The sequence below is a fragment of the Platichthys flesus genome, chromosome 21, assembly GCF_949316205.1.
Source record: "Platichthys flesus chromosome 21, fPlaFle2.1, whole genome shotgun sequence".
Classification (NCBI taxonomy): domain Eukaryota; kingdom Metazoa; phylum Chordata; class Actinopteri; order Pleuronectiformes; family Pleuronectidae; genus Platichthys; species Platichthys flesus.
In genome coordinates, this window is record NC_084965.1 from 10664391 (window position 1) to 10674880 (window position 10490).

A 10490-nucleotide genomic window follows, 5' to 3' on the forward strand; every position below is an offset into this window, starting at 1 on the left:
TTGATCTTTAATATCAGTCTTTGGTGTCACATGTCTCACAAGTCGAGAAGTATTTTCTCTTGTTCTCACTTACACCCTGTGACCGTGCCGATAATGTTTTCATTTGCCTCCGACCCATAAGCTACTGCTTCGGATCGTCACTCCTGTTTTGTGGCTTTGCCCCATTTTCCCCCTAATGAAGTGAAAATAACATGAAAGAAGAAAGATAGTTGAGAAGTGCAGTAAATCATTTATTTGAAGAAGGAGTCTAAAACAAACCCAGAAGATTAAACTGGGAGTTGAAGAGGGAGAGGTGACAGTGATACACGGAGTCAGAGGGAATGAATCATAACTACACACATAGTTTTTCTAACTGGGTTACTTAGAAGTTAATAACAGCTCTGGTCCCATTTTTCATAAACTGAGAGACGGTAAATATGGCTCCTTATCCCCCCCCCCCACTCAGTCAATGAGCAGCAGTTTTTTTCTGAACAAATTGTATTAAACCATTTTTAGCTTTTCAATTTGAAAATATGATTTGTCTTAAAACAGGCCATGACTTCCCCTGTGGTCACTGTAGCTTTATGAGAAGCTCATTTATTCCATGAGAGATACAGTTTTTTGTTTTACTTTCTTTATTTTTATTCTATTTAACCATTTTAGACTGTTATTTGAACACTTATACAGATCATAGTGCCCCCATGTGGTTCAAAAGTGTAGCCGTCTTTCTATCCATCTATCTCTCTATCCATCCCATCTATCTTTCCGTCTCAAAATGAACACATGGTTTGTGGAAGTCGTGTCATAGGCTGCCTCCCTGTGGTCAGAAAGTGTAGCCTCATACAGACGTCAAGTAAAAATAATCAAAAAATCTATTTAACTCCATTCAACAAAACCATTTTCATCCCTGTCAGGATGATCAGGACAATCTGTTCACGATCTCACCACACAAATCAACACATGCACCTCGAGAGCCCCAATAACGTTTGATATAAAAACACTTGTGATGCCATGTGTTTGTTGACTTGTTAACAAATGTGTAAATTCAGTTCAACTGTGAGTCCTCACATGATGCTGTTTTTAAGTCCAAAGCCACTGTTAATCTAATCCATTCAATGCGCTGCTTATCTGGACCTTTTGTTTTCAAACCTGCCTTATATTTGAACACATTTTTCTGGCCATCTACATTCCTCATGGGGCATATGTTATGCGCGTTTATCAACCACCAGGGGGCGGTATAGTGTTTCACATCATTGGTGTGACTGCCAAACAACAGATTTGAATTTCTAAAGTGTTTAGCCACCCAAAAAAATAGAAACACTCTGAAACATTCGTTATAGTTTCATCATTTTTATTGTACAACAAAGGACTGAACAGAGACGTGCATGTATGGATTTAACAGTCGTGTGTATTTCTTCCCTATGTCTCACTAATCTGGCCTTTAGAATAATGATTGGTCTTTCATACGCAGCAGGAGCTGGAATAAAATGCAGCAATGTCCCAGTCTCAGGTGGATCTTTGTGGTGCTGCAGACATCACAGTGAGAAGGTGGAGAGTAAATCTCTTGAGGGATGAAAACCTGGGAACTGGTGTGGCGATGAAGGGAGGAAGATGGCCGGGGACTCGTCAGGCCGGGTGACATTGGATTACATCTGAAGACAGGAAGAGGCCCGTGAGTAATAGTCTGAACCAAACACAATGCATTGATTCAAAAGCGTCTGTATAAAAATAACATACCACTCTGGGTAAGAGGAGGATGTTTTCAGGCAGGACGCCGGTCTCATTGGAGAACTTTGAGAACTTCTCCTGCAGGACGGCACTGGTCCCGTTGGTACGGCCTGCGAACACACAACCAATCCCTTCAGTCTTCACTAAATCCTGAATTCAACACACTATGCTTTCCTAGAATGCCACTGGGCTACAAATGACTTACTGAGGAGGTTGTTGAGGATGTGAGTCGAGTTGTCTGAGGTCGTCTTGATGGTGTGGACCAGAGCGTAGTCTTCATACTGGACCTCAACAATGCGCATGTCGTTGTCATTTTTCCAAACTGATAAAGCAGGAATACACATTTTAGGCTTGTGTGTGTGTGCATGTGTGTGCGTGCGTGTGCAGGTGTGTGTACTCACTGTCGCTGTGGTAGGTGAAGCGTCCAGGAGTGTCGGTTTTCATAGCGTGGAAAGTCGAATTCGAACTGGTGCCATTAGGGCTGAAAAACAAAGCAGATCAGTTTATTTATTCTGTTTTGATTTCCGCGAGAGAATCAACACTATTGATGTTAATCCATAAACATATTAACCGCTTACCCGTTGTGGACGTAAACGAGATCCATGTGTCCGTCGTGACCTGGCTTAAATATTTGGGTGCCCAGCTTGGTTTCTTCCTTGCTGTCCACAAACCACTTGGCGTTGGAGGCATAGCCGACAACGTACCAGTCTCCTGCCATCTAAAAGTAAGAAGTCAAACAAAAGAAATCAATCAAAGCATTGAGCCTGAGGGAATGAACCAGGCAAACTATACAACCATCATACACATAATGCATTCTTAATGAAAGATCCTGATAACCCGTCTGTTCTGACAGCAACATTAATCTGTGACAAATCTGTGTGGTGTTATAATTAAGATATGTCTCTCTCTGTCGCTCACCTTCTCCAAGTCGAAGTCTTTCACAGGCATGACGTCGGCGTGTACAGCCAGCACACACATCAAGGTGCCCAGCTTCATCAGCAGCGAGTTCATCATGTTGCTGTGGTTTGGGGTTGCCGGTAGTTTGGGTGGGCAAGCGGAGGCTTCTTATATCCTGCAGACTCCTGCTCCCCCTCATCTGTCTCCTCCTCCCACTGCATTAACCTTTTGCATATCAAAAACTCCGTGACCCTCCTCCACTGACCGGCAGAACACTGCAGTTGCACAACGGACCCACGTGATGATGATTCTGTGCACTGTTGAACTTTATCAGTTTTTTGGGGGGGGATTTATCTGTTTGGATCTTTTGTTGAACTCTTTGTGTTTATGAACTTTTGCCTATTTGTTTTCCTTGTGTTGCCCCTGCATTGACACAAAGCCAGGACCTGAGTCGGGGGTCGTCTGCTCTCATGCTGGCTGCATGAGGTCTCCCGTTGCCCGCCTGCCCACGTGTCTCCTCCCACGGATACACTCTGCTCTCCGGCCCTTTGGAGAAATGCCCAAGGTCCCCCGCTCCTGCCGTGCCCATCCGATTTTCTGATGTTTTGCCTCGTGACTCACACTCTAATAACTCCTGCTTATAGTTTTATTTTTCCTGCTTGGTCTCAAACTGTGCGCTTGCATAGGATTTCCTGCACTTCATGCTCATCTCCTCATGCTCTGTTTGAATTCCCTCAAACGACAGAATGACAGGTGTAGTGTTGATGAATTACGTTGTCATTTGTCTTAGTTTTCCGTTCAAATCTGCTTCACCAGCCTTTGGTCCTGCTTTGCTAAATGCAACAGTATGAACCGACCAACCATGGACCCAGCGTGTGCCTTATTTGGACGAGAACTTCCTGACTTACTCCCCAGGGTAAAAGAACCCTCCATGTGTAAAGGCAAATGTCAGAGTGAGAGCCTCCAGGGTTTCTGCAGCTACACTGACATGCCAGGACCAGTAGACCTCATGTGACTACTCTTATTTTGTCCCAGTCGGACCCTGACCCGGAGCCCCGCTGCTCTGTCCTGCTCTGACCCTCTGGCTCTGTCCCGGTCTGACCCGCTGGCTCTGTCCCAGTCTGACCCTCTGGCTCTCCACCCAATGTCCCCAGCTCAGCCCAAGCCCAGTCCTCCAGCTGTTTCCCTCTCTCTCCTATTTTCCACTGTTACCCTACACCCCTGGACCCCCGTGCTCCTAGCTTGGTCAGTTAACCTTCTTTTAGGGGATAGATGAGGAATGAGGGGAACGAGGAATAGCCCTCCATTTCTTCCCCCTCCATCACGTCTGCTCAGACACCCATGGACTATCGTAACAGCTGTCAGCAGTGCAAATGTTTTCACCATATGGTGCATGAAACCCCCCAAAAACACACTCGCGCAGCCAGAAACAAGAGCAGATGCTTTCTTGCTAAACTTTAGAGAGAAAAGCATAAAATATCAATCAATAAACTCTACTTGCTATAACGTCTCAATCCATATTAGAATTGACTGTATGTAGTAATTGCAGTAAATATTCATTGCAGCTCTTCTGAGGCGTTGATATTAGAGATCTTCACAGTGGGAAAACCTTCACAGTTTCTCCTCTTTTTTTAAAAGCTCTGCATCTGTTGCACAGGAGGTTGTTGGTGTTGGGCGAATGAGTTTACAACAACAGAAAACTTCTCAAACAGGACAAAATTAATGTATTTCACTATTTTTTTTTCTCCTGCTCCCCATCATTACTCTTCCTGCCTCCTCCTCCTCCCTCCTGCCGCTATCAGCTTATGCATTACAAAAGACCCTCTGACCCACCTCCACTGGCTCATCAAACCATGGAGTGGGTTTAAGACCTCACCTGACCTGACGGCACTGTACTCAGTACAGAGAAGCACAAACATGCATGTTTGATGAGGACCATGAGTCAAGGTTTTTCATTCTGGGCCAGGAGGCCTCTGCTTTGACAGCAAACACTGAGCTGCACTCATTGGGATAGGCTTCCTTACATCTGTCTTTATTTGGCCCGAAAGTGAATAATTGCTGCAGGTATGTGCAAGTATGAAATTGAACAAAATCCCACTCCATATAATTAAAGAAAGCACAATGAGCACACAATAACGGGAAGAGGCCAGGAGAGCATGAAGGCATTGATACAACGGAGGCAACCACAGCCTATTATTTTCTTTCTCTGTCTGAGGCTTTGCTTCCAGTCCAACTTGTGGAGTTCTTTTCTGGTTTTAAATGTATTTTTCAACTGATAACAAAAAATATTGAGATTAATAATCTGTATTATGGAGTACATTTTTTAATCAATGGGTGAGACAGCTGAGTTTACTCCTTTTGTTGTGATGTGAAATTAAGTTGCTGGAATTTATGCAACACTGAGACCCCTTATACCCTGAGTTATCAGTCTGCGTGGGTACATGTATAGAGTATGACATTATATTACAACATCTGTATGAAGCTTGTTATATTATACTTTCAACTCAAAAACAATGATTATTTTTTGATGGTCATTTTATGAAAATATAGAAAGTTACTCTTCGCCCCAATTGTTTAATTTCTTCAAAATAGACACAGGCCACCTTGTTAGGTTCAACTAATAAGATTATAATAATCATAATAACTAATGGAGTTATCAGTTCTAACTTGACTAAGGTAATAACATTTAGTTCTGATCGAGGTAGTAATTAACCATATCTTTATGACTTCTAGTTTGAAGTGTTGTTGAACTAATGCACATTACACTATGAGACGTGTTTCTAGTGTTTTGCACACAACATTTAGGAGGAACGTTAGAATTTTTTTATTTTTTTTAAATAATTAAGCCCAATGCAACCACAATGACTGTGTAATCTAATTAACATCTGAAGGAACGTTTTGATAAAACCTGACCAATATACAAAGCTTTATAAAGGATGATAGGTTTTATAGTTACACGATCTTAAAGGTCAAACTCAAAGAATCCAGAAGATAAAACACAAAAACATCAGAGACATCCAAGTGATGGAAAAAGTCAACAATAAAAGAAAGTTGTTATGGTAAAAAATGGTGTCTCCTAAGTATTTGCTGATTTGCCTAAAAAGAATAAGTTCAGGCCAAAGCATAAATGATAATAAATCTTACAAATTAACACAAAACATTTTGATCACTTCATTTGGTATCTACAAATAAATAATTATAATAATAAGAGTTTAAAATCCTACTGTGACTGAGAAAAGTGTCAAATCAGCACCTTTGAGAAAACGGTGCAGCAAACATTTGTAATTGTTGCTTAAATAGTAGGTGGACATTTTCTGTTGGTCGACTTAACAAATAATGTATTAAAAGCAAATGTTCCCCTGCTACCTAGTCTATAGGGTTTTTATATTGTGCTTTATTTACATTGTATATATTTGTTTATTTTTGTCGTGCACTGATTGCTGGTTGTACTTCAAATTGCCCTTAAAGGATAATAACGATTTTCTTTTACGGACAACTTTAGTTAATAACAAGCTGCACAAACCAAGCGAGAGCAGCAGAGGAACCCAGCAGCCAGCAGGGGGCAGCTTCAGGACATCACATCGAAACAAGCTGCAGCAGACTGCTTAGAAAAGAACGAGCATAGTTCCAGGGATTTGTTGTTGTTGTAGATTCGTGCAGTAGTGAGGCCTCAGCTGGTCTGTGCATGAAGTGGAAGTCAACCTGAGAAGCTAAACTTGAACGATGACATCCACAGGGGTACAGAGAGACAGCTCACCTTCAAAGTGAAGTCGTCTAGTTGATGGGATCAATATGTCATTTATTTGATCACCGAATGTAAACTAGAAGGTTTTGCATGAATTTTCAGAATTATATTAAATCAAATGAGCCCCACACTGTGATTCTTGTAAGGCGTCGGATGCCAAGGCTGGAAAATACTGGGTTTAACAATACGTTTTTAAAGCATGTTAAATCATCCAGTATCTCCAAAAATCCAAAAATATAAAAGTAACTTTTAAGTAAGGCTGTCAAATATATGTAGTAAAGTAGAAAATATAATGTTTTTTTCTGAAATGTGTATCAAAACAGCATAGAATGACACAGACACACAATAATTTGTCCATCTTCTTAATGTGCTTAGTTTCTCATTCTCACGAGCAGCGGAGTGGCCTAGTGGGTAGAGCGGTTATTCTTCAACAAGAAGGGTGGGGGTTCGATCTCCTCTCTTCCCCGTCTGCATGACGAAGTGTCCTTGGCAAGATATTGAACCCCTTAAATTTGGCAGGATTTAGCTTCCATACTTTGTAAATGTACTATTTTTTTGTCTTTCCTTGTGTTTGTATTGTATCTTTACTCATTTTGACTTTAAAGTAAATGTCTATTTTTACTCTGCCCTTTTGCTACCGAGGGTTGAAAAATAATAATTCGAATTTTGCATCAAACGTGTTACGCAGAGGCTTTATTCTGAACAGCCCTAATTTTACTGGCCTTTGCTTTTCTTCTGTCTTTCTTTCTTTCGCTATCACTCTTTCTTTCTATCCGTTTATCTCTTTATCTCTCTTTCTTTCGATCTTTCGGACTTTCTTTCTTTTCCTTTCTTTATCTACAAGAAGCAAGTATTTTCCAAACAAATTTTAATACACTATTTTAGCTTTTACCTTTGACTGCTCCTTGTGGTCAGTAAGTGTAGTTCTTTGTCTTGATGGTGTGAAGTTCTTTCTGTCTATCTATTCACAGATGCAGTTGTCTTTCTTTCTTTCATTTTTTCTCTTTATCTATCTGAACCTTCATTCTGATATCAAGTAAAAACAACTCACGTACAACAAAACAAAATATCATTAATCCCCAAATTCAGATAAACTGTACATCCTTCACCCGGCTTCTTATTGGTTCCCAGTACTCACTGGTTTTTCTGTCGCTTGTCAATTACTGTGTTATGACCGTTTTCAACCACTAGGGGGGGCAGTTTAAGCAAGGATCTCATTTCCACCTTTTCATAATTTGAGTCTCTGACAAGTTTTTCCCACCGAAAATGAAATCACTCTGAACTGTTATTTTTATTTTATCAATTTTATTGTACTTGAGTTCATTTCCAAAAGACAAATCAGTAAAAAAGCAGTTACAAAATGCATTGTCTCACTAGTTAGAGCTTGATTGCTCCTCTCTAATGCCACTGTTGATGCAGTTCGAGAGAAAGAGGACCCTTATGGACTCTTTGGTTCGCAGCAGGAACGGCAGCAAAATGCAGCAGACGTCGCAGTGAGAGAATGAAGGACAGAGGACGGTGGGGGACTCCTCAGACTGCTGGACATTCAGCTGTAGAAACAAACATGGGGGGGGGGGCTGTGAGTACAAGGCTGAACCATATACACATTTCTCCAACGTGTTTAGGGAAATGAAGGGTTCATATAATAATGACTTACCATTTTCAGGCAGGATAACGATGTTGTCGGTCAAGATGCCGGTCTCCTCTGAGAACTTGGTGAACGTCTCTCGCTGGCTATCGCTGGCCACCTGAGTACGACCTGCAAACACACGATCAGGCGACTTAATTCATCTGAATTAAACAAAAGTTGTTCCCAGAATGCTGCTGGGCTGCGAGTGACCAGGACTTACTGTAGAGCTTATTGAGGACCTCGGACACTCCCTCCTTTGTCTTGATGGTGTGGATCAGAGCGTACTCTTCATACTGGACCTCAACAATGCGCATGTCGTTGTCATTGTTCCAAACTGATAAAGCAAGAATACACATGTTAGGCTTTTAGTGTGTGTGTGTGTGTGTGTGTGTGTGTTTATGTTTGTGGGTATGTGTGTGTTTAGTTTGTGTTCGTGTTTGTGGGTGTGTGTGTTTAGTTTGTTTACGTGTTTGTGTGTGTGTGTGTGTGTGTGTGTACTCACCCTGGCTGTGGAAGGTGAAGCGTCCAGGAGTTTCAGTTTTGTGAGCAAGGTGAGTCATTCTCCAGCAGCTACCATCAGCACTAAAACAAAAAAACAGCTCAGTTAATATCTCTTATGTCATATATCTGTTTTAATTTGACTGGTTTTGGTTAATGAACATATCAATCACTTACTTCAAGTTGGCGTAAGACAGATCCAGGTCTCCTTCGGTAGTTGGTGCAAATATGGCAGTGCCCACTTTCATTCCTGCCTTGTGGTTCACAAACCACTGAGCGTTGGTGGCAAAACCGACAATGAACCACTTGCCCGCCATCTAGAAGAAAGAAGAAATGCTTTAAGGAATGGATCTAAGCGTTCTCTCATCGTCCACATGTTGCGTTCTCAGCCAATGCTCTCACTCACCTTCTCCAGGTTGAAGTCTTTCACAGGCACGACTTGGGCGCAGGCGGCCAGGACGCACATCAAGGTGCCCATCATCTTCAGCAGTGAGTTACTCATGTTTCTTTCTGCCTTTGTGTTCTTGGCTCCAGCAGCTGTGTGTGGAATTTCAGTGGGATGTGAGGTGAAGAAGCTCCGCGGAGGCTCCTTATATCCTGCAGACTCCTGCCCCCCCTCATCCCTCCTTCTGCGTCTTCCTCCTCCTCCCTCCCTCCCCCCTAGCTTTTGCATTGCAAAAAGACTCCCTGGCCCTCATCCATCGGCTTACAAAACACTGCGGTTACACAACTGGCACATGTGGATGGAAAAGGGGGGGGGGGATCGGTTGGTGAAGATGTAGGACTGAAGGGAAGGAGGAATAGAATAGAAGAAAATGGAGAGGTGATACATAATTGTTCTTTTTAACACCTCTCTCCTTTTCCCTCCACCGTCACAAGAGGTCAGACACACTTGGATTTTTGAAAAAACTGTAAGTTAACAGTTATCACCATATGGCATGCGAAGACCTCGCCCCCCCCCCCCCCCTTAAAAACAACACACTTAAACAACCATAAACAAGATTAGATGCAATCCTGCTAAACTTAAGTCAGAAAAAGCATTAATTGCACGTATTTATTGCACTGCCAGCCTCTCTCCTGTGGTGGAATGCATTCACTTGAAAGTTCTGCAAAGTGTTGCACAAAATGGCTCGGTTGTTCCCAGATCAACAAAAAGCTTCAGAAACACGAATAAACTCTTTTCTGTGTTTTTAATTGTGCCGAGAGAATCAGCGTTGGACTTAAACAGAAACAAGATCCGCTTGATAAAGTCTCCTTGGTATAATATGTCATTCCATAGTAGAATTCGCTGTATGTCTTAATTGCAGGAAATATGTTTTGCATTGATAGCAGTGATATTTGAGAACGTCACAGTTAACACACTTTTACTTTCTCTAAAAAGCCCTGAGGTGTTGCAGTTCAGTTGTTCTGTGCAGCAACAAAAAACTTTACAAATTTAAAGAGGAAAGTTTCAGTGTCTGAAAATGGCCTCAATGAATGACCGACCTAGATTCATTTATTTGACATTGTTTAACAGACATATCATGTTGCAGGACAAAGACTGCAGATTGTCTGTGAATTCTTCTTTTACTGAAATAAATTCATTGTCTCCCTTTGTTTGCAGGCGAGACAGGCGCTGACTTGCAATCACAGGGTTACGTAAGTAGCACACACACACACACAAACACACATATGCGCACACACACACAAAAATACAAACACACACACACATACATACACACGTACAAAGAGGTGCTGTTGGGTGGAGCCTGGGGAGTTAACAAAAAGAGCGAAGAGAGCCACATTTGAAAGTTTTGTAACCAAACCCTTGTCGACCCCCTTTTGGGATTCTTCTCATCTGGGCTTCATTAAATGCACCCCATCCCCCAGTCCTTTGTCCGTCCCCCCCCCCCCCCCCCCCCCCACACACACACACACACAGACACACACACCATCTGACCATCTGTGAAGTCTCAGACTAGGATGAGATGGAGTTAACATGATAATGATACCTGCATGACAATGGCTTCTAAG

General features: G+C 42.1%; 2 protein-coding genes across 2 annotated transcripts; both read right to left on the reverse strand.

Annotated features, from left to right (window-relative positions):
• Nucleotides 1–1313: 1313 nt before the first annotated feature.
• Nucleotides 1314–2784, reverse strand: LOC133932514 (lipocalin-like). Its single transcript, XM_062379225.1, has 6 exons — nt 2626–2784; nt 2286–2425; nt 2109–2188; nt 1913–2029; nt 1717–1817; nt 1314–1631 (listed from the first exon to the last, which is right to left on the reverse strand). The coding sequence occupies exons 1-6, from the start codon at nt 2719–2721 to the stop codon at nt 1626–1628; spliced, it is 540 nt and encodes a 179-aa protein (XP_062235209.1). The 5' UTR covers nt 2722–2784; the 3' UTR covers nt 1314–1625.
• A 4883-nt stretch (nt 2785–7667) lies between these two features.
• On the reverse strand, nt 7668–10358 carry LOC133932518 (lipocalin-like). The gene is made up of 6 exons (XM_062379229.1): nt 8884–10358; nt 8655–8794; nt 8482–8561; nt 8200–8313; nt 8007–8108; nt 7668–7899 (listed from the first exon to the last, which is right to left on the reverse strand). Exons 1-6 carry the CDS (start codon nt 9148–9150, stop codon nt 7880–7882), a joined length of 723 nt encoding a protein of 240 aa, XP_062235213.1. The 5' UTR covers nt 9151–10358; the 3' UTR covers nt 7668–7879.
• Between the last annotated feature and the right edge of the window lie 132 nt (nt 10359–10490).

Coding starts and splice junctions, on each gene's coding strand:
- LOC133932514 (XM_062379225.1), bottom strand. CDS start 2,721: ATGATGAACTCGCTGCTGATGAAGCTGGGCACCTTGATGTGTGTGCTG. Junction 2,030..2,108: donor CTTCACCTACCACAGCGACA/GTGAGTACACAC, acceptor CTGCTTTATCAG/TTTGGAAAAATGACAACGAC. Junction 1,818..1,912: donor CATCCTCAACAACCTCCTCA/GTAAGTCATTTG, acceptor GTGTGTTCGCAG/GCCGTACCAACGGGACCAGT.
- LOC133932518 (XM_062379229.1), bottom strand. CDS start 9,150: ATGCAAAAGCTAGGGGGGAGGGAGGGAGGAGGAGGAAGACGCAGAAGG. Junction 8,109..8,199: donor GGTCCTCAATAAGCTCTACA/GTAAGTCCTGGT, acceptor GTGTGTTTGCAG/GTCGTACTCAGGTGGCCAGC. Junction 7,900..8,006: donor CGTTATCCTGCCTGAAAATG/GTAAGTCATTAT, acceptor TTGTTTCTACAG/CTGAATGTCCAGCAGTCTGA.